This window comes from Vanellus vanellus (assembly GCF_965231255.1).
Source record: "Vanellus vanellus genome assembly, chromosome: 11".
Lineage (NCBI taxonomy): Eukaryota > Metazoa > Chordata > Aves > Charadriiformes > Charadriidae > Vanellus > Vanellus vanellus.
In genome coordinates, this window is record NC_138916.1 from 2,023,450 (window position 1) to 2,048,173 (window position 24,724).

Consider the following 24,724-nt stretch of genomic DNA (forward strand, 5'->3'; position numbering starts at 1 on the left):
GTAGTGTTTTAGTTCTGTACTGTTTCCTAATGGATGATAATTATATAAAAAAAGGAATTTCCTCGATATTAGGGCAGACAAGCATTACAGAGCCCATGCCCAAAGACCACATTCGTCATTAATATTCTGCTGGGGCAATTAGTTTCCCAGCAAAAGTGAGTTCCCTGCTTACTATCGTCACATTGAAGCAATCCATGGATTTCCATGGAAAGTTTAACGAAGATATAATAGACAAGGTTTCTTTATAAACCGGACGTCTGCAGCGGGTTGAGTCCGTGGTTACGGGGAGAGATCCAGGGTGTGTTTAAGAGTTAGTCATCAACTGAAGCAAGGATGTGATTTACCACAAACATCACAGAAAACAATCCTGAGCGAAATAAAATACCAGATAAAAAGCCAAATTGTAACGGCACGCGGTTTTGCTGTAACATGGTAAGTCCCAAGCTCCTGAGCTGGCAGGGCCGGCTTACTGGCCCCTCCGGGAAAAGGTGGCAAATCTGGGGTTTGTTGTAATGGTAATTCCCCCAGTAAATTGTCCTAACCCATTCCTTAAGCACTCAAGATCTTTGCAACATAGTACAGTGTACTAAGGTCTATAGAAAAGCATCTGCTCTTCACTCTTTGCTCTTGTAGGACCTCTAAGGATAGTCACGTATTAAGGACACTGATGTATTAAAGATGTCAATACAACATTCAACATTTTGAAGCCTTGAGGGGTTAGACTCCCCTTCCCTCCTCCTCTCCTAAGGATTTTGCTGCTGAAATCCTGCTGTTAAGACACTTACTTAGCCCGAGTGAAACCCAACTCCTTTACAGATTACCTCTTACTCTTCCAGATGCATCAGCTAGAGTTCGGCAACCATTAAGGACACGACAAAATTAGCAGGAACAACATGCAGCTGATCTGAAACATGCTTCCCCGTGCAAGACAAAACCAACAGACCATCACGGGACACACACAGACACCCAAAAGCACATTGCCAACTGGAGCCACCACCTCCAATTCGGTTGCACAGGAGAAACTGGGGAAGGGGGAGAAGCTTCATGGTTCCCTTTTTTGGGTCAATCCATTTGGAAAGGATGATCTTGTCAGCAGAACTATTTTAGGAGAAGAAATTGGTTTTGCATTCCAAATATCAGGATTTTATTTTTTCGCAGATGTTTTGCGGGGGATGGTTTTGATTTTGTCTTTTTTTTTTCCCCTGGAAGCTAGAGAGCAGATAAACTGCTACAACCATCACGAACCGATGCACCTCCTAGGGCTTCAAGAGGCTGATTCGCTGTTTTATCGGAAAGGAATTTCAATTTTCACATCGCTGCCATATCACAATTTCCATAAATCATCATATGTTATATGAAGAAGGAACACCCCCCCCCCCCCACTTCGTTTGCTAAAACTAGATGACCACATCCAACTGTTGAAGAAGCTTTCCAGATGGAAGGAACCAAAAAAGGGCAAGGGAAAATACATCTGTATCGTCATGAGCTAAGACACAAGCGACACCACTGCAGGGCAGAGGAAGGCAGAGGGTAATTAATAGGTTAAACTTAATTTGACTTCCGTTTTCTGCTCAGGTCTCGGTGCACCTAACAAATTCAAGTGAGCAGCAGCCCTGCACCAGCAACACAGAAGACGCGGGTACTTGTACTGACCGGCTCAGAGTCATAGCAATAATCATCCCAGCTCTGTCTGAGGGGTTTCTTTGTCATCTGAAAGCAAGGCAGACCGGGTTAAGCAGTGTTCAGACCAAAAATAACTCCCACTACCTGCTCTTTAACCAGGGCGGCAACGTCGACTTTCCAAGTAAAAGAAATGTTGTTATTCTGCACAGTCATTCCTTATTTTCATGGGGTTTTAAGGTAAGATTCGTAATGCTTTTGCATTCATGGGGCTCCGATTCCTCCTCACAGAGTTTTCAGGACTCATGCAATAAGCTTAATGGATTTTAAGATCTTTTTCTCCACAGTTAGAGAAACCTTTGGTTTACCTAGAGCTGAAGAGCTATCGATGGAAAAATCACACTGAAGACCAGATTTTTAGTTTCTACTCTCAACCTCTGCTCTAGACACATAAGTGCTGCAAAAGTGCAATTCTCTGACCGATTAGAAAGCAGCACTTGAAAGCTTTTTAGCAATTTGTATCTTTTTCCAATCAGACAGAGACAGAGTCGAGAGAAGTCAAAGCACGTGTCAGTGACCAGTCCCATGAGGGAGAGACACGCAGCACCAGAGCTCCTGATGAACTTAAAATAAGGATCTAATCCTGCAAATCACTAATTTCAAAATGGATAAACGTGAATAACCAGCACAGAAAATATTAAGCAAGTTATTGTGCAATGGTAGGTATACCTGCCATTGGTATGAGATAGGGAGAAGTCATCCAAACTCAGGCGACAGTTTAAGCAAATTTTCTTTCAAAAAAGATTAAATTCTATTTTTTTCAAACCGGCTCCCTGCATTTACAGATCAACAAAATAGCAGCATGTTTTGGTGAAATATCTGAACAGATTATTTCTCATCTGCAATGTAAAACGCACGGTTTTTTTTGCATAACGCAACGTGAGCTGAGGAACCTGGGAGAATGAAAATAGCATTTGACTCAAGGACTGAATCAGTCCTCGACTTATGGGGTCTGGTTCAATATTTTATAGCTTTTCAATTTTAAGATTTACTTTTTAGTTAAACACTTAGGTTCATTTCTGAGGTCATTCTTTTTCCTTTTAAAAAGGCAGGGATTTCTCTAGGACACTTTTAAGAAGCCACTATAAATGCTCAAGGGTAATTTTATAAGTTTCCTCTTTTATGTTTCCAAAGTTTCTTTTCCCATTCCTCCACTACCTCTTTTTCCTTTTTTCCTCCTTATTTTCCTTTTTCCCCTTTGCCTATAGGTCACGGGGAAAGCTGCTACTGCACTGCCAGAAAGCTTTAATGTGAAACGATGCCCCAAACACATCTAAAGGAGCCATTTTCCCCATAGTTGTCAGTGTTAAATGGTCTCTCTAACACTAATCCCAATTATGAAAAATAATAAAAAAATTATTATAATAAAACCCCTAAAAATTCAGGCTGTCACTATTGTCCACACACTGTGTGCAGGCAAATCTAGAGTCTGCTTCCACTGGACCTGCCTCAGCATCCTCCTCCAGCCTACCTGCCCAACATCCTAATTTAGACAAAAATAAACGCTTCAACCTAAATTAGCGCATTCCTACTAGTTCTACACACTACATAGCTTTGGGTTTATAGTTCTACTTTAAATATTAACACCCTTAAACTGCTATTAAAAAAAAAGAAGGACTGTAATTAAAAGCAATGTTTTCGACTAACGTAAAACTACCGGATTGCCCAACAAAACCCGTGAATCTGACAAAACATTCGATCCAAACGATCTTGGCACTTTCCCGCTGCAAAACGGCAGCGCAGATGGTTGTGAAGATCACACCATGTTCTCCAACTAACACCTGAAGCACAAAGACAGTAAGCAAAAAGCCTTCAGCTCTTTATGTTACTCATTTGTGCGAATTTCCTGATCTTGCTAAGAGTGGGTGGGAGTCGTTAATATTACTATAGATTTTGGCTTTGATAGCCTGCTTTAAAAAGATCTTTAAAAAGCACTGGGTAATCGAGACGTATTCTGGAGTTAAATTGTATTTCTAGAAAGACTAAAGGCTATTCGGCTTGCACTGCGAGTACAAGTTTCTCTCCAGCTTGAGGGTTAAATGACTCTTTATTGCTAATCATGTTTCAGCTCCAAGAAAATTGTAATTAATTAAAATCAATGTATAACCTAACTACTCTTCCACATATTCCTACATCAGTAGACAACTGCATCTTAAACACCTGAAGTAAATCAGAAGTATGAGTTTATTTGGCCATCGGTAATACCTCACTCACTTTTAATTCACACATTTCCAACGGTTGCTGTGTTTTTTTTAAATTAAGCTTATTATATTGTTAAATTCAAAGGATCATGCTAACAGCCAGCCACGAAGCTAAAGAATTAGAACTACCTCATGCAAGACGTTATATCCTGAAGAGCTACTAGGATCACACATTTTCCCCTTTTCTTCTACTCAGCAGACAGATGTTAATGAGTAAATAACATTCACACAGATAACAGGGAAATTATTACTGTTTCTCCCTTCGACAATTAAACCCGCAGTATATTTAACATATCCCAAGCAGGGGACAAAAAATGGAAAACACTGATTTTTTTTTTTTTCTTTTAATTATTTTTTTTCATACTATCACATGTTCAGATTGCCAATGCAGAATTATTTCCAGTGATGGAATGCTGCCTACAGAGCATTAATACAACGCATCTTTACTACTCCACACATTTTCTTTATTAGCATTAAATACCAGCAATAGAAAAGGCAAGACCATGTACTGTATTCCTGCATAGTATTTATTCCCACCTGGTTGAGGTAATGATATTCCTCCGGCTGCTTCAGATGAAACGCCAATCTCTCCTCCTCGCTCGCTCCCGCCAGGAGGTAATAAAATACATGGTAGTTCCTGGTGACAAATGAAGAAAGAAAAAAAAAAAAAAAAAAAAAAAAAAAAAGAGATGTTAGACTTCAAAACAAGCAGCAGCATTAAGCAGAGAAGCGCATGTAAACCTCATAACCTGATTTTCCAGCTTCCAAACTCAGAGCTGAACACTGCTTAGAAATGATCTGTACCCACTTTGCAGTGATGTAAAAGATTAAATTAAGTAATGGAGAACAAAATCCCTCTTTTCCATCCAAGGACATTCACTGCTCTGGAATATACTTAAAGAATTCCTAACCGACATTGTCACATTTTCCTCCAGAAACACGTGCAATGCCTACATATTTATTAGAATCAAAACAACAGCTTTCCTTGCAATGCAGAAATCATTATTGTTTTTAATACTTTATTACCATTAAAAAGGTAATGATTTTGCAGTTGCAGTTCTGGGAGGCAGAACAGAAAAATCTGCAATTTTTACAGCTACTCAAATACTCAAAATACTTGAATATTGCTAATACTAAAACCACCCCAAGTAACACTCATCTGTTCAGCTTCAAGACAACTCTAACACAGATTAACGCTAAGAGCGCAGCAGTATTTCTAAAATTAAACCTTTGCTTTTATGTTGGATGTTTTCCAGGAGGAATCAAGTTTAATCATCTCGTAACACCCAAGAGTACATTTGTTGAGGCTGTATGAGCTATTTAACTTTGGGATCAGCCCATGTGAATTTGGGAAACCTTCTCGCCCAACGTCTGTCTCAAAAGGGAAACACAGACAGAAGTGCTGAGAGTTGAAAGACAACGAGCAGCAAATTTCTTTAAAAAAATCAGAGTAACAATTACCGAGAAGAGTATGTCGCAAATAATACGTTGCAATTAGGAAAGAACAATTTGCTTAAGTTTGTGTCACTATAATTTTAGCTTTTTCTAGAGGCCCTTCTGATGGCTTCAATGTGTTAAGAACTGTAAAACAGAACGAAAATACCATCCTACCGCCCCCCAAATTAGATACTAAATAGCTGACAAGTTGCATGAGAAAACAAATGGTATATAATAATCCATACGACGTGAATCATAAAGACAATGGAAAATGTAAGTCAAGGGCTGTCAATAAAATAATGGAGTTTATTTTCCCTGGGTAGTACATTCCTCCCCAAACAGCGAAATATAAAACGCATCATTTCTCTTTGAAGCCCAGCGTTAGGAGCATGAAAATCCTGTTTCCCCCGTGCCAGCTCGAACAGGGGTTTAAGCTATCTGTGCCGCGCTATGGGCACACGTAGAAATCAAACCCAACCCTGTAAGCAAAATATAGGCACCTACCGTTCATTGTGCTCCTGATAAACTAGTCTTGATTTCTCCAGGAGGTACTTTTCAACATAAGCTCTGGAAGGAAAAAATAAAAGTGTTATTCATTGACCCAAGATTCAACTGAAACGAACACAGCTTTACCGGGACTTTTCAGGCTTAGTACGCACAAAAAAAAGTTTCAGCCTTGTTTCACTTAGTTATATAAATTTCTTCCTAGGCAGAACAAGCTCAATATTATGTTTGGCTTTTGAGGTTTTTTTGGTTTGATACACAGCCAACACTAACTTGGATATGAAAAACACGATCTCAGATGCGTTAGCCTATGGGCAGGGAGCGCAGGGGGAAATTTTGACAGCAACGAAGAATCTCAGATACTTATTTAATCCAAAGCCAGCAACATAAAATTGCTTGCAGACCAAGATTTGTGCATACAAGAAATATAGCTGGGTGCAAAAGTTTGCAAGATCAGATTCAGTTGCAGAATCAGTCTCCAAATCACCATTCCCTCTTCCAGAGGAGCCACTTCTCAACAAAAACTCGGGTTATTAACTTGTGGCTACAGTCAAAAATAAACAATTGCAAAAGCTCCTTAATGGAGTTTACATTTTATCCTAAGAGCCTCCATAATAAACATGTTTAATTTACATATTAAATGCTTTTTTCAAGCTTGTAGAGCTAAAACAAGCTTCGACAGGTTTTTTCTTCCAAACAATACTAACCGGTAATGATAGGGATTTAGAAACCGGAGTTATAATTGGCAATTTTGATGATGTAGCTGTGCTTTGCCAGCTACAGACGCCCAGTGACGTGGCACCAACATTAGCAGCCATGTATGAATCAGGAAACGCAATGAACCTTGGGCAAGGAGGTGCCTCTACACTCGCTTCTCCACCAGAGTCTCCAGCTGGGGAAGACAGACCTATTTATTACTTGCGTGTCAGTAATTGTCCCCTCCTTTCACTAAAAATTAAAATAAAAATAATTCGGGTGTGCTGCAGAGGTTTTGAGACAACTCTTACAGCATCTCTTAGGAGACGCTACTGGAAAGGGCATATCCAACCCCCAATGGGATGATCTTGCTGGATAGGAGGAATAAAGAAAGAAACAGCAAAGCAGTATTATTCCTCTGTATGACGTGCACCAAAAAGGTTTATTCTTGTTTATTCCCTGTGAGGAAGCAGAGAATAATCTATGGATGTTCCTCGCTGTCAGATTATTATTTTTTTTTTTTTATCCCTTTTCTAACCTGAAACCAATTTTTCCTTCCCAAGCCACACCGCAAATTCACTGCGGGCTCAGTGAACAGACGAGGAAAAAGGTAGCAGTGTCCCAGACCCCACTCCTGGGGAGCTGCCGTACGACAACCTGCATCACGTCCACCGCCCCTGACACTTCAGCCCTTACCCTGTGATTTCTGCTCTTATTATAGACACCCCCTCCACACACACACACCACCCCTCCAAAAAAAAAAAAAAAAAAAAAAAAAAAATCACTCTCATAAAATAATTTAGGTAAAGTTCTTCTAGAGGTCATCTGACCTAAACCACTTATTAAATCAAGGCAAATTTTTAAACTTTTTTTATTTTTTTTTTTAGAGGCAACTAAAATGCTGTTTTGGTAAAATACTCCTTGCTTAGTGCAAAAGTCCCAATGAAAATACATCCCATGAAGAACATACATCCCTTCTTGTAATCAGATAGTGACAAGGAAAACCAATTTAAGTACAAAAAAGTAGATGTCTCCAAATGTTTTCTTTTTATTTACTGCTGTCAATGATGGCAAATCTATCTTTAAGAGTAAAGAAAAGGAGTTCCAAGAGTATGATTTCATGCGAAATACTCATTTAAGCATGCTACGGAGCCTGTACTTCGCATCCTCGGTAACATCATCTGAAATCTGAGACTGAATTTCATATACAAATACCAACATGCAAAACACCCAAGCCCAGCATGTCTCAAAGCGCCAACTCATGGTATCTGAGATACAGCCTCGCGCCACTGCACAGATCTACCATCATACCAGTGCACTGTCGCTTTTAATTAAAATGTCTCCTAGCTGGCTCTCCTGCAATTTTATGGAGCGTGTCAGACGTTGAGGCTTTTGATCCTCTTACGAGGACTGAACAGGTTGCAAAAACCTTCCTCCAGAACTCGCTTATCATCGACCAGGACATAATAAATTCATAAAGCCTTATGGGAACGCACTTAACTGTAGCCATTGCCCATGCTCCATCAATTTTAAAAGACGTCTTCAAAGACTTCATTTCATGGGGCGGGGTTGGCTGCTACTAAATCTCTTGGCTATTACATCTCTTCAGTTTAAATTCGCTTCAAGTTCTGAGTCATTATATTCACAGGGTTTGTAAGCAAATATCCAACTGCTATTTTCAGTCTCCGAACAGAGCAAAATTCTCATTCGGGGCTGCAAATTACTGTTACATTAACAAAGCAAATGATATGCAGAATACAGGGCGATAGCTGAGTCGGGCAGTGCTTCAAATCTATGCTAAGTTTTAAAAAAAAAATAAAAATACTTGTGATCTTCTTTGTAAGACTATGGAAAAGAAAAAACGTGGTCTTGTATGCCAGGAACAGCTCCCAGGTGGTTTTATTTTAAACAATTTCTTAATTTTCATTGGGGCAGCACTGCAAGCTTATAGCAGAGCACAGTCAAATTTCACCATGCAACCAAAAGCCAAGAAAGTGATTTTTTTTTTTTTCAAGAAGAGAGAATATTTCTCTTATCTTATGAACTAGAGTATATGAATACGATATTACTCGCACCTATTTGCCAAGTATAAGTAGAAGCCACTGCCACAGAGCTGACATAGCATGCCAAGACAATACATTAAGGCATTTGTTGGATTCTTGTTATCCTGTATTTCAGTAGGTATTTAAAACTAAAAAAGTGAGGCTTATCCTTTTAAGAGAACTGTTCACCAGAATTAAAGAAGATTTAAAAAAAAAAAGAAAATCAGATTTGACGTAGGATGAAAAAACAGCGGGAAGGTACACAGAGTACCCAAGCTCATTTGAAAAATTAATGGAAGCTATTTGTGTGATACTGTTCTGCTGGAAAATAAGAAAGAAAAAGAACCTTAAAAGCAATTCTCTAAAATAACAACGAAGTCCCAGCAAGAGATCTCTTAGCTAGCTGCATAAATTATCCAACCCCTGGAATGCCGCTTCTACTCTTCGTTTTTCCAACTGAGTTAATTAACCTGGGCAAAAAGTGGAGTTAACGAAGCCCTGCTCATTTAGAGCTAGCTTGAGTCACTTTGTGATGACTTGATGCCGTGTAAATTGTCTAAAGCCAAAGTGAAAGCCCACCAAGAAGGTTTCATCCCCAGGCTTCCAACCATGCAGCACTTCTGCCGCAGCCCTCCCCAGGAGCAGGAAGGTTTGAGTCACAGCTGTACGTCCCACCAGCCCTGGGGATCAGGAGAGATGCTGAAATAAACTGCGGAGAACCATGATGGAGACAAGAATCTCCCTGCAATGGCCTGGGGGGGGAAGAAAAAAGTATCACTAACTGGTCAAGGGTTGGGTTGGAGAGAGACTTCAGGGTAGAGACAGAAGCATATGGGGAATTAAGACAGCGATCAAGAAGAGTCTGGCTCCATCGCCTCTGTAACACCCATCAGGCAGCTGGAGATTAAATCCCCCCCTGGCCACAAAAATTAACCTTCTTGTTCGCGTACCCCCTGCAACAGCCCGTTTAGGTTCCTTGTGCGGTTAAGAGTACGTACAGCATCTCCAACCGGATTCCCACTTACCCTCGCACGGTGCCCGTCTCCTGATAATTCACTTGAATAAATTTGCCGAAGCGACTCGAGTTGTTGTTATGTGCCGTTTTTGCATTTCCAAAAGCCTGTGAAAAGAGAGAGATGCCATCATTACGTTGGAAAAGCCACTGCCTTACCTGATTTATATGCACGTCACTAACAACTTAACTTTGGGGATTTTGCTATCATTGTATAATTAATAAAAAGCATATGGTGAAAGTTTGTTGAATGGTCTACAAAATAATATGATGGGCTTCTGGGGGCCGTATTCATTTTCAATTTGGTATTCATGAAGGGCAGATAAACACTGTTTAAAAATAAAGTGTTAGCTGTACAAGAAAGATTTAATATTTGAAGTTATTATAGTCTATATTAAGGCTGTGCTTTATTCATTTAAATAAATATAAAAGTACACTGCTCCAACAAGACTCTAAATTTTAATGAGCTAGAGGAAGCTGCTTTTTAATTAAATATGGAATTAGGAGAAAAAATGCTTTGAAGGCTACTCAGATGCTAGACAATGTCATATATAGCACCAGCATAACCCACAGTATTTTCAGCACTTCAGACACCGTCATTTTGATTCGCTGCTGTTGTTTTTCCAAAAATCAAGATGCTTTTAAGTCTTTATTATGCAAAGCTTTTATCAAAAGCCTGCCTTACTGAGGCACCTAATACAGAGTGTCATTTATTGCCATTTAGAAGAAATCTCTGTACAGAAGAGCTGTTGGAAACCTCTACGAACCGCAGCTCAGCTTCACTGAAAACTGCTATTTTCAATCGTGCCTAAATCACTTCAATAATAATCCAGCTCACGGTGACAGACTCTGTCAAACTGCCAGGTCCAATGAATGTTTTATTTATTAAACCAGTTGTGATAATCATTCACCTTTTCTTCTAAGCCAAACTTATTTAAGATAGTTATACACAAGATAATTTCTAAGTGTTGTTTGTCTATGGACATGGAATTACAATTACAAATACATTTTTTGCTGAGGCTTAATATCAGAGCTCAGCTCTGAGCTCCCAATAGATTTATTCCCTAACTCAGCTATTCATTAGAAAAGATTAAAAAGGCTTTACATCTATAATCTGAAGCTTTTCAAATGACCTTTTCAGATTTAACTTTGCAACTAAAAGCAAAAAATAAAGGCCAAATTAAATGAGACCTTGGCGAAAAGGCATTCGGCGCCTTCAGTGTCTGCATGATACGCACTCTCAAGTCTACTTTTATCTTCCCAGGCAGATTTATTTAGCAATCGGGTTAGATTTAATGATTTAGGAACCAAAGGAGGTTTGCTAACAGAATAACAACGCGATTTTTCCCCCCCTGTATTTGAATACAGGGATTTGTTTAAACTCAAGCTGTTGCATATGAATTCGCTTTAGTTGACAAACAAATTCTGGGATAGCTGAAACCTGCCAAGCAAGCAGATTATACTTGGGAGATGATTTCAGACACACAGCTAAGGAACAGCCCCCGACAGAGCTGCTCACACTTGTTTTCTGCTTATTCCTCTCCCAAAATTGTCCCCACACTCAGCGTCCCTCCTCTATCCCACCCTCAGGAGGGCATCAAAGTTGCCCACACCTCCGGGTGACCATTGAAGCTCCCAAAACTCTCCTGGCGATAAAAATCCAGGCATCCTCTCCCCAGAAATAGCCATTTTGGCATTAAAAGACAGGATGCTATTTAATATTTCCAAAGGATCGACCCATCCTGCTCCAGGTATTTCAGGAGCAGAGACACAGCCAGAAGCTTCGAGGCACAATACATCGACATTCAACACAAGCTAGCGCATCGCCATATATTTAGATATTTGTTTTAAATAATCCTAATTACGTTATGAATAATTCCCTGCAATAGGATCAACCTCAATCTAATACATCACGTGAAGGCAAGAAGATAAATTTTCTATATACCTTATTAGTGCTGTTCGCTTGAGAAGAAATGAGCCAGCAGCAATATGAACTCAGACTAAACAGACAGCAGCCCTATTTTAATCACCTTTTCACGTAATTTAATAAACAATTTAAGCAAAAAAAAACTATATTAAAAGGATCTTCTGGTTTGATTCCCTGTGCTTATACCTTAAGTAGTAGCTCACGGAGAGAAATAAGGTCTATTTATTGGGATTTCTTTGGGAAGAGCCTCACCCAGAAATAAATCTTTTTTTATTCTGTAACAAGGAACATTTAGAGTCAGGAGAAAAACTTTCAAATATAGGAGTGGGCAGCTGCGAGAGTCCTCTTTTTTTGATGAGCTTTTTTCAGGATTAACATACCAGACCATGTTATATTTTATAACCCAAACGCCTCCAGAAATCATAACCCATAATATCCCTCTTTCATGCATTTTTCTTTATTGCTGATGTAAATGAGAAAGCTCTTCGGACCACGTCTTGTTAAAACTTCAGGCTGACTCTACGGCAAAGGCACGCTGGTCAAGGGCCAACAAGTAGCTAAAGAAACGCCTGGTGTTTAACTTGAGACAACTTCATACATTTTTGTTTGGTTTACTCACCGTGTTACTTTAAAAGAACTATTAGGCTACAAAAAACAGTGCTATTAATTCAATTTATGCATGCATAATCTATATATACTTGAACTGGACACCGTGTCCTTCTGCAGCCAGGGCGTAATAGAATAGCTCAGCCTCAGAAAACACAAAATGAGTTATAACTACTTCCCTCAAACAAATTATCATCTGTTTGCATTATTTCCCTTTACTAACTCATTGATTCGAAGCTCTTGAGCAGCTCAACGGACAAAACTCCGTAATAGCATTCCTAAAATTCTCGGGGAGACCAAAGCTTTTACTGGCCAGGGCTCAACATTTTGAAGGAAACAAAATTCAATACGTTCCTCTGTAGGAGCCGAGCATCCCCCTGGACCCGGCGCTGGTGATTCAACAGAGAAACGAGCAGCTCCATTCCTCCTGCCTCCTACCACCCTCCTGCACAAAGAGATGCTTATCGTGGAACGGCAGGGAAAAAAATAATAATTAACAGTTTCGTGGCCAAATACTTCATGTTCCTCCTTGCCTGATTCAGAGGCTCGTGGTCTGTTAATTTTGGACTGAATATTAATGGAATCTGGATTAATTACAAATTATAGCTGGAATAAGGGTTATTTTAATGTCTTTCCTAAAATAAGGTTATTTTCCAAACCCCTGCAGCTACAAAAACACTGCAGTGACTTGTGCTCATGTGGCAACAGCAGTAAGATGTTGTTATATAGATAATCCTAATTGAATGTCATTCCCCTATGGAATAACTTCGCTGGTGTATTTAAGGTCCTCACCCTGGCCCTTCTCAAATGAGCCTCTAGCACTTACCGTTAGCGAGAAAAATCAGTAAATAATTTTCTTTTTTCTATATAGAAAGAAAAATGTATTAATAGACAAGAGTTTTTAAATGGTTGGTCATCTACTAGAAATGTAAATTTCTTTTTTCTAGAAAGCTGTACCATGACTATGTCAGAAGAAAAGCAATCCAACTGTTTAAGTCTCAGTACAGGCTATTCCATCATGGAATGGTTATATTAATAGTTATATTCCATCGTGGGGCACTGAAGGGACTGGGAGCAAGATTTAGGCATGCTCATTTATGCTAGGGACAAGAAATAGGTTAACACCAGACAAGAGACTGCTGGAACACTCGTATTCCCTGGTTTAACTGTGAATTTTGGAATTCATGAATCAAGTGTATTCATAAAGTATGAATGACTTGTAACTGTATAAGCAAGGTGGAAACTCAAAGCATCAGCCAGCAATTTAGCAGCCAGGGAAATGAAACGCTGGTCTCAACTGCAGCTAAACAGAATATCTGTGAATTAAAAATCTTTGCATCTATAGGTGCTGGTAAAGGACACAAAGGCTACAGAGTCCACACGATGCCCAAAGAGCCCAAGCCCCAATGCACGGAGACTGCCCGCTTCACCTATAGCTTCCGCTAGGCGAAGCTCAGCATATGCTTCCACAAGGAGTGGTGGCTTTAAACATCACCTGTAAGTTATTTCCAGATATGAAAGCTATTTCTCACAATATTCTATACACTATGCTTGAAAAAATAATAATTCACAAATACCTTTATTCCAAAAGAAAAAAGGACACAGGAAAAAAAAAAAAAAAGCATATTGATATTTTGTTAGTTAATGTCTTTTTTTATGTGACCAAGGCATTCACTGGCTTTTTTAAGTTATTCTCTGCAGTTACGAATTCCTTTCTGCATCTTGAAACATAAACAGCTGGATGATAAAGATAATTTTTACTTGTTTTCATTCAACCAGCAACCAAGCTCCCAGCACTCTTCTTGTCCTGTTATATTGCTTTTTAACAGAAATATATTGAATTATGGCCAGAACATAAAATGCATCTAGACTACTTAAACTAGAGCCTTACTAAATCCCTTCTCATTATTGCTTCTGCCCTGGGAAATACTTCTTTTAAATCTGCAGCTCATCGCCCAATAAAACCTATCAACCTGAATTGCACTGCTAAAACGATACCACTTTGACGTATCTCCCCCAACTTTCAGTTTCCGTACGGAGCCCTAAAAGCCACCTCTGTGCAGCAGAGACTACGGCACCTAAATAAGCACTTAAATAAGGACCAAAGCCAACAAGTACGAGCTACAATCTGAATTCTTGCAAAGTAAAATAGCATCTATGTGAATCCTTCAAGATGTTGTTCTGCGTGGCCAGGCAATAATACCGAATATGTAGTTTACAGCAATTAAATACGAGTTCAAGCGCTGACACCTGGTTCTTTAATTCTCTCGGTTGTGGCTAGGTGTTCCGCACTGCCTAATGAAACCATCGATGCTTTCATAGTAGAAAGCACAAACCACGAAGTATTTATAGTGTTCATGCTGCAAATGCTTGAGCAGAGCTCTCACCTGCAACCCTGAACTGCCAAACATCGACCTTTAAAATCTTTTAAAGATCTCTCTTTCGTTATTCTTTTCTTCACCGGGCCACTGAAGCACGCTGCACCCAATTTTCCATTTCAAACCACAAAGTTGACAAAGCAGCTTAAGCACAAGGTCTAATGAGACTACATAAACACATAAAAAACCTTTTTTCCCCCCTATTACAAACAATGTTTTTCTCCAATTTTTTAGACAAAAAGTTCTCCCGGCTGTTGACAGCAGCTGAAGACTTTGAATGGCAAATAAGAGTTTGAAAAGACCACATACACAACATATGTATATCTAAAATCTCCCTGTCTCTCGTACATATCAGGATTTATAAACAACTTAGACCGATTCACAACACATTTTGAGGTATTGCCCCTCAATGCATTCCCCCATGGCATCTCCTGGTTGGCAATACCTACAGCACGCTGAAGGCTGCGTGAAATAAAACAACTCAGTATTTTTAAAAGAAAATATTTGCAAAGTTCCAGCTGCTGCTGTACAAGAAGGAAAAACAATAAAGAAAAGCTAAAAAACTAATACCAGATCTATGTTTTCCTTCCTTGCAATACAAGTACATTTTAAAAGAAGACATGAAAAGAGCTCCAACCTCCGCAAGCCCTGTGGCAGCCGGCTGTTCAAAGTTGCTGGTGGTTTGATCCATGGTGGAAAACCAACTTCCCATCACAGCAAGGAAGAGCAACTGCTCTAGGACAAGACCCTGAGCCCACTTGGCCTGCTTTGAGCACGGATGGACTAGATGTCCTTTGGAGGTCCCTGCCTACCTCAATTATTCTTCAGTTTTCAAGTATCCAGCCATCTTCCTCATTATTCTGGTGTGGAGAGAGCAGGGACGTGACAGTCACATCCCAACACATTGCCTAGAACAAAATCCAATCCCATACTAGTCTTTGATAGCAAAGCACAGCGGAACATCTCTTTGGTGGTGTTTGCTTTCTGTAGTGTCTCCTACCAGCATGATTTTTTGTTTACAGGCTTCTCAAAACCAACATGGTTCTGTTTCTTCCCCTAAAATTAGTAAAGCAATTTTTTAAGCTGGCACAGCAACGAAAAGATGCAACCCTGTCCTCTCCTTGTTTTTCATTCTTCAAAGAACCTTTCAAATACATAACCTGCGAATACTTCAGACGGAGAGAGTCCAAAGGATAATGACACCTGGGAAGTGCTGATGAGACCCTTCCTCTCCCTCCCGTCCATATGGACCCTACGGAGGACAGGTCCATACAGACAGGCTTGCAAAGACTGCCCGAAGGTCCAAAACCATATTTAATGGGTCTCCTCACTCCAAACAAATGTACTATTTGTTGCATTCATGAAGGCTAAAACACTCTTTGTCCCATTGTCAATGGTGGTGCACCCTTCAAGATGCAGAATTAAACTCAGCAGTATTCTTTCGACATAAAGCCCATAAATACATCGCATCATAATTACAATTAATGAATGGCAGCCAAGCGAGTTCTACCATATTAACAGATATCTTATAATTTAACTTACATAGGAAACACTACTCTCATGATACAGGCTATGAAACAACATTTTAATATTTTTTTTGTTTGTTTACAGATAGTTTGTGCCAACTAAAATGCCCCATCACTGTAGAACATTTGCACTAAACCACAGCAAAACTGAGAATATTGAAGGACAGCAATCCCCCAGCCTCTGCTGAATCAAGTTGCCATCCTGGGTCAGAGCAATTAACCAACGAATCTTTGGCAGTAATTAGGCTTAAAATATAAGGTCAGTTAAGACAGCTTGTCTTTGTGCACTTAGAGTTCACACTGCCTAATTCAAATATGGGAGAAAATGACTTTTAATGGGAGAGCGCCAATTTGGAGAAGGTTTGGGGGTCAATTTAACCGAATAAAAGAAGTGCCTGTATATGTAATCAGAGCACCACTAAATACACTTATAGGGTAAGATACCCTAGATAAAGTACTATAAAAGTCATTACAACACACACTTGTTTGGGAGATTTAAAGCTCTGCTGATGCAGATGCTCTATCAGCTATGTAAGAAATAGGATTTAGCATCTGCAATCCTGGCAAACGCTTCAACCTTGGCAGAATACTCCTCCTTTTCCCATACTTAAGCACAGGATCAGCCCATTTCAGCTTCTTCCTTTTAAGCAACACTCTGGAAAAAAAAAAAGGAATTACCCACGTAACCACGATGCAACAAAATAAAACTCCAAACCCAAACCAAAGCCTCCTACTTAAGTCCCCTTCCCGAATGGGGACAGTTTTCCTATGCAAGTGCCGTAACAGTAAAAAAAACCTGGCTAAGCTGGCAGACAGTCATTGGCAAGCGCTGGTATGGATGGATCCTGGAGACAGAGGCTGCCAGATCCATAAAGCCTGGCTCACATCCCTGGTCTTCTGCTCATACATTTATTTTTTCATGCGTAGGGTGGACGGCCCTGGGAAGAGCAGCCAAACACACGTGTTTTCCAGCAAGCTCGCCCACATCGGCCAACAAATGCTTTGGTGGAAAAAAAAAAAAAAAGTATCTTCAGCCTGGATTCAACTTTGGGATTACAGAAATATCCCAAAATGAAGCGGGATACCTTGGTGTTTTTATCGTGGTCTCTCCAACCCAGGGGACGCTTACAACTCCCAAAGTTTATATTCTGCAGCCAAAGAACAAACTCTACTACATCAGATGCAGAGAGCAAGCATCTGACAGGTCCCAGGACCGAGCAAAGTCTCCTTAATCAGTGCTTCAAATGATTTTTTTCATACCAATACAGATATAAAACAATCACGGAGCAATAAAATGACCAGTTGAAAACAAATCATGGCTTAAGGAGGAGACTTTATGCTTCTCCAGTAGGCAATACAAGTACCATTAACGAGCACTACAGCAGAAACAAAACAGCACTAATAGAATATTGGCAGATAAAAGCCCCTTAATATATATTTAAAGGGAACCTATCAAATAGATTATCTATTACAACATCAAGTCATACCACCATTTCCCCACCTTGCGTAACCCATTTTTACAGAGCTAGATTAAGTACGGTGATGCACCACAAACACCCGATGCCGCAATTAAAACTTCTCAGTAATTGCTAGAAACAACCCCACAGCACATCAGGACCACAGCTAGTTTCCTTTAAAAAGTCTTATTGCAAATAATACAGCAGCTCACATCCCTTGAGCCAAGGAAAAGACAACATACGCGGCACCAGGATTGCCCTTTTTATCAAAGTTGAGGCTTTTGAGTCTCTGAAGCTGTGGACCACTCATCTCTCACCTACTGTGAAGCCACCACTGAAGAAAATATGACTTCTCCATTTCCAAAACCAGACAAGCATCCACATGTTTCAGTTCTCTGCAGAAGACGGGGCTAAATTCCTGCCTTTGTAGCAATTCCCCTAGCTTTTTAGTGCATCGAGCATCTACAGGTGTAGAAAGGCGGTCCTCACCATGGCTTCACATACTTCCAAAAGCAACATGGTTCGGGGTCATTTTAGCCAGAAACACGTTATCTTGGAAGCAGGGATGTTTCAAATGGAACAACACAGAACAACCCAAACCAAGCACTATTTTTTAAGACGTAATTTCATTATGCAAAAACATCCATGCAGGAGACTACGTTAGGATAACATTGTAGGACAATATGTTTCGCCATACGCAAGCTCTTATCTCCATCGTCACTTTTTGACGGCTCTAGTAGCACTCAGAAGTGCTCGCTGAAGCTGTGACTCACTTATTCTAAGAGCTGGTGATGACAGGTTGGTGTCGCCAACGGCTCACCCGAGCCCAGGCTGTAGTTCTTGCTGCAACACTGCTTGCTTTGGGTGGTGGAGCTGTGGACCTTCAGCCTGAGAGTAGGTCTGGAAACAAGCCATCAAAGTTTGGGGAGGTCTTCTTGAAGAGGAGCATCTCCAACACAACACCAACCTCATCCAGAGCCAAGAGCCGCTGCCTAGCATTGATGCGAAACATTGCCCATCAACAAGAGTCTAGTCTGTTGGAGAGGCATCTCCACCAGCTTCCATCCCCTCCTCAACAACCATCAGCCTTTAAATTAGGGAGAGGCAACTGGTCTGGTGTACAACCCTTGGGCATCTTCCAGACCCTAGAGGAGGCCTCTCCAAGTCCCTTCAAACCCCCCGCCCCCCTTTTTTTTTTTTTTTTTTAATATAATGATTCTACACAGGGCCATAAATGTTTAGAAACAGTTTCAACTTCCCACTGCATACTTGGATAACCCCAAAAAACGCTAAAAAAATTGAAGCATTCCCTGCTCTGGGCCAGATACAAGTTTTCTTGCAGTTTGTCACCAAATTCAATGCCACAAACCAAAAGGTAGGAGAAAGTGTCCCTACCGTAATGCCTGCCATCTGGAACCTCTTAGCAGAGGCAGGGAGCTCTCATGTATATTTTACACACATATTTTTTCCTGCTTTTCCCAAGAGAAATATGTGTAATGAAGAAAAACAAAAACACGTTAGCAGCAACAAAAACATACCACTGTAATACGAGACCCAGCTTGGCTTCTGACTGTGTTATCCTTCCTCTTAGACCTCAGCTACTTTCTGCTAGTTACAGACAAAAAATAATACACACCCTGCTCTCCAAAAAAAAAAAAAAAAAAAAAAAAAGAAAAAATACTACTATCAGAGCTCTGCCATTAAATCAACACAACAAAAACCACATTCGTTTTGTGCTATGTAAAATATCGCACGAGTAAGGGCAAGGTTAAACGTGAGTATACACGTCTCCAGCCCTTCCCTGCTTTTCTGAAGGATTATATAAATAATCTGCAACTCTTGATGCAATTCCAAAATTTCAAGCGCTATTAAGCTGCAGTATCACATTTCCGTGCATCGTACGCAGTTAAGATTACTCGCTTACACCACAACAACTCTGCCGGGCTGATGTTTTCCAGCGCTTGTGACCCTTCAGTAGCCATACGCAGCTTCAGACATTTGATCAATCCATAAAAATACCTTTTCCCCTTTTTAGCACAGCTCAAACAGCGAAATCGGAGCTTAAAAATGCTTATTACTAAGTACTGGGGATGGATCACAACACCTGCAGGAGCCAGACCAATGGGCAGCACTGGAAAAAAAAAAAAAAAAAAAATTATCTCATCGGACTGATGAGTAGCATTGAAAAAAGTAATTATCTTATCACTGACCGGAATATTTGACAACTGCCAGGAAAAACAATGGCTGGCACTGATTATTTTTAGGAAGCAAAAGAAGTCTCAAAATCGATGTATTCCTAACAGGCACTTGTCTTCAGAGAGGATGCAACTGCTTAAATGTGTAATTTCAGCCATTAGGTAAAGCCAAATAGGACAATTTAAGAGGTACCACTTGTCACCTTTCCAAAGGTATTAAATGTGGGTATTTTTGAGGTCGCGAAGGAGAGGTTTTGTATAAACTGAAAGAGGTTACTAAGCTGGAGGTAAATACGACACCGTACCATCCGCTCTCTGCGGAGAAAGGAACAGCTGCGAAGCGAGCGCAAAGCAGCCGATGCCCCATGGCACGAGACGGGCACGGCGTTGTAATTCAGTTTGTCACGCAAGAAGTCTCCAAGCAGAGAATGAGCTTTCACTTCAAAGCCCCCCCCCCGCCAAAATCACCTGTTTAGCTTTGCACAGTATCCTTCAATACTGCCAACGCTGGTATTTCTGAGAATAGTCTTTGGGTTGGTGCTTTTTGTTTAAATTCCAACAAAAAGAAACCCCTGAATTAATAAAACTAAGAGAAACACGGTGAGATTTTGTAGTCCTACCGTCCACACAGCAGAAAACACTGTGCAAAACCAACACAGATATATCTCTGCTGTCCACATTTTACTAGCCCAGCTTTCCAAAACACCAAGACGGTTGGGACAGTGTGTTGGGAGCGTGTTCCCCTGCTTCTTGGAAAGGGCAGGCATTAACCCAAGCCCACCTTTGGTGCGCAAGCATGGATGTGCTGGCCCGCATGCCGAGGATGCAGGGACCTGGCTGCTCCTCCCCATGTGAAGGTAAGCGGCAGCTCTTCACCATCCACCTTAGCCAAGTAAGAGACACCATGAAGTAGGGACTCACGTATCGTCACTCTATTCAATTTTTTTTCATGTATGTATTAAGAAATGTAGCCGGAGGCCACGTCCACCATTAATGGGCAGGATTTTTAACAACACTTCAAGTATTAATTTTTATGGTAGCTGCAAACATCCAATATTGCTGCAAGAGTTCAAGTACTCAGACATCAAGGAGCAAAAAGCATGCCCAACCACACACATTGGAGATTTGACCCCAAATGGAGCAAACCAGAGGAAGGAACGCTCTCCCAATTTTTAGAGCAGCATCCAAGAGCCATTGAACCTCTTTTGGGGATCTCCCACCATCAGTTGTGATATGTCTTCCAAATTCCACAGCAAACAAAGCCATGGTCCTCCCAGGTGTGAGCTCATTTTACTGCATAAATGAATCGATCCTGTCGTGGTTTAGGCCAAATCCACCACTGGGGACCCGAGGGACCCCAGACGGGACCGACAGATGCTCCCCTCTACCCCTCTACAAAGAGAGAGGCAGAGGAGGAAAAAGAGACTTAAGAGTTTAGAAGAAACTAAACTACTTTAATGAAATATTAATAATAAAATAAAAAGAAATAATGAAAAATATATACAAAACCGTATCAAGCTCCCGAGATGACAATCACGTCACCGGCTGGCACTGGGGCAGTCCCAGGCTGGACTCAGTGGCGGACGGGAACTGGATTCCAGATCTGGAGTCAGGATTGGGATCACAGGCAGAGAGAGTCCTCCTCAGACGTCGGCCATTGAAGGAAGAGCCCCTGACCCTTTGGTCCCTCAGCTTTTATCCTGAGCATGAGGCAGATGGGATGGAATACCCTGTTGGTCAGTTTTGGGTCACCTGTCCTGTCCGCTCCTCCCTGCAGGTGGGACCCCACTATGCTTTTCCGCTTCCGACCCTCCAACGTGGCAAATAACAAAGTTGGTTGGCCTTGGCTGTTATGGCAATAAGTGTAAGCAGGAGCCTTTCTGCATACCATGCCTGGGCATCAGCTATAAACAATTGGCCTTATCACTCTGAGAGAGTGAACACTGTCTGCACAATATGCAGTTAATTTCAGTTGTTAGAAGAGGCCCAGCTAAGAAGCGAAGTTACTGAACAAAATTGGTTCTGTTTTACCTCGAACCAGGACAGATCCCCAGAGCTCCGCGCAGCAGGGAGGAGGGAAGAGGATGCTGTGTCGCCGAGGATGCCTAAAAAGCGCAAATTAAGTCTCCAAAGGCATTCAATAGCATTTAACTTTGTGAGCTCTTTAGTCTTTGTACACAATGTTTTGGGGAACACCAACTTTTTTAACCTTTTTGCTTTATAGAAGAGTATAGCAAACACAACAATAAGGTGTATGTGCAGTACCACATTTAAATTACCAGATGCTCAGAAAAAAAGGGGTGTGATGGATGGACAGATGGTGCCCTGCTCAGAATAAATGAGCAATGTGCCTCTGTCTGCTGCACGGGGAGTCATGCACAAACAAGCCACGCTACGACACTCCGTATAGCCGATAGCAGGAAAAATACAGAAGATGCACTCACAAAATTCACAGGGGCATTGCTTGGAGCAAAAAGTAATGCTAGACTTTGTTTTCCAATTAATTTCATGCAAATAAGCAATGCCTGTTCCAAAGATAGCTTCGTTAGAGTACATGCTCATGGAATTCTCTCTCTTCTGTTTTCCTGAACCGGTGGTTTCCAGTAGACAGGTACTGTACGCCTAATTTTTCTTTTTTAACACCTTTTCTCTTTAACTACCACCATGCAGCCTGACAAACCCTCTCCGTTGGCTTCCCACTCCGCAGATATTCACCTGACGTGCTCCCTCTCCATCGCCGTGTAATTAAACGAGCGGTGTACAACTCCCCTTGTAGAAACCTGCAAGCTCTGCAACAGTAATGTCTAGACCAGCATTTCTTCTTTCAAGCTTGGAAGAATCACTACAGAGTGTTTAAGCCTTTCGGTAACTCCTCTATAACTGAACATAGAGTAAATAAATGAAATTCACAGCCTGATGCTGGCATTGTAGTAGCTGTGATGGGATAAAGACAGAGGCAAGACAAATTTTGAAGACAGATGTAACAGTATCTTTAACCAGACTAACTGGAATAGCTGCAAAACCCAACAAGCTTTCAAGTACACAAGTCTTCTGCCAGGCTGAGACAAACTGCAAAGCTCACGTACAAATTCAGAGTATCTTTTCTGAATTTAGCAAGACACTCATGAGCTGAACCCAATGGAAGGAAAGGATCTTTAACAAGAAGACGACAGGGATGCAAAAAGCAAAGGACAAAACCAAGCACTCCCTGTGCTGAGCAGCAATATATAATTTAAAACACATTTTCATCTATTATTTGGAAGCAGGTGGTGACCTAACGCACAGTAACCCACCAGAATAAAGAGAGAGCCATTACTACTTACACTTGGTTTGTAAAAACAAACCAAGAACCACCGCGTGCAAGGAAGGGAACTGACGGCACTCCTGCACTTGCTGCCGGAGCGGGGAAGGACCGCTGGAGCATCCCTCCCTGCAGGGCTGAGGAGATGATTAATGCCCAAAGGCACAACCCCAGCTCTCCCGCTACCGCCCATAGCACCCTCACATGGTAGAGCTTCCAGAGGGTGAACGTGACTTCACGATGTCAGATCCAAGACATAATTTTTGTGCTCTCAGTTAAGAGCACAAGACAAAAAGCATAACAAAACACACAGTTTTGACATCTTGGATCTCCCTTCAGTTAAGGCAGAACTACAGACATGACGGTTTATATGATTTTAATCAAACTTGGTAGAACGTGTGTATGTGGAGGTATCGGTCTTAGCGGGGAAAAAAAGGCTGGAGGGTATCTTAGATCCAGATCTCACTTTCTTCATCACATATTATCCACTTCCAAAACCTTTACTCCTTACATTGACCTACAAAGTTACTGCCGACAGAGAGGTATCTGTTTATTCTCAGAATATACCACCTAAACCTGAACCTGATGAGAACACCAAGGAGACGACAACTCAAGCGGTCGCAGCAGAGTCACTGTAGAGTCGAAATGTCTCAGGCATGCATTGCTTGGAGCAGGTTGGAAAGTTTTTACAGGGGGAGAGTTGAAGGATATCTCCCTTAAATAATGCAGAATATGTTATCCTGAAAGCAGGGTTAAAGCAGCTCAGCCACTCTGTTTCCACTTGGGATGATGTGAATTTCTTACTTTTTTTTGAGCTGCTTATTGTTCTGTTTCCTTTTTGCATCAAAAGATGCATGCAGGATGTAGCAGAAATTGCTGAAGCGCGTCTATTTATCCTGAACAAGAAAGATGGGGATGCTGCTTCTGCAGCAGCTTTATAAAATCCCAAACAAAAATACCATTAGTGGTAGCTAAGAAGGGGTTTGTTTGCATCTTTAAAGAGAGGGTTTTAAATGTGTTTCTATATGGACTTTAATCAGCAAGGAAAATACTACATTAAAAAATTAAACTCATGTGAAAACAGCATTTCTTCTCTAAATAGCTCTGCCTGCAGTTCAGGAGGAGGGATGGAAAAAGAAGCTAAAAAACAGACAAAAAGGAAAAATACAGAAAGAAACCTTTCTTTCTCTTGCTGAGCCTCATCCTCTTGTTTATAACTCCCGAAGAGAACAGCAGGACAATTGTCCTACCTCGTGCTGGCCGTATTTCAGCAGGAAGGCTTTGGTCACCCAGCCTCCGGCATCCGATACGCGAGGCCATTACCCTGGTCATCTCTCCTTTTTTCTGCTGTTTCTTCCCCGTCTCTCCCTTTGGATGACATCCAGGCAGATGGGAGCTACTGAAAATTCGTCAGCTGTCTAGTCTAAAAATCACTATAATAACTAAAACCCAGGTGGAAATTGAAACAAGGCATGGAAAAAAAAAAATCCCACGCTATCAGGGACTGTACAAAAATGGGAAAACAAAAGGATGGAATTAGGGCTAAGGAGCTCCAAAGTCAAAGTTTGAAGATAAGCAATGCTGAGCATCAACACCGCCTTAAGAGTTTTCCATCTATAGTCTGATGCTCCCTGGGACGCGTGGCATCAATATATGGGGAACCCTATTCCCAACCAGATCAAGATCCCGAGCCAGCCTAAAAATATATGGTCTAAGAGATTTAGGGATTATTACTACATCTGCAATTCCTCCAGTGCCACTT

General features: G+C 41.0%; 1 protein-coding gene across 1 annotated transcript in view; it reads right to left on the reverse strand.

Moving 5' to 3' along the window:
* MYO9A (myosin IXA) overlaps window positions 1–24,724 on the reverse strand; it is a gene marked incomplete at its 3' end in the record, with an annotated part of 188,112 nt that overhangs the window by 111,055 nt on the left and 52,333 nt on the right. Inside the window, exons 3-6 of the mRNA XM_082488802.1 lie at window positions 9,586–9,680; window positions 5,823–5,885; window positions 4,419–4,518; window positions 1,654–1,710 (exon numbers count right to left, since the gene is read on the reverse strand). Coding sequence (XP_082344928.1) covers window positions 1,654–1,710; window positions 4,419–4,518; window positions 5,823–5,885; window positions 9,586–9,680 — 315 coding nt within the window. The remainder of the gene's footprint in view (window positions 1–1,653; window positions 1,711–4,418; window positions 4,519–5,822; window positions 5,886–9,585; window positions 9,681–24,724) is intronic.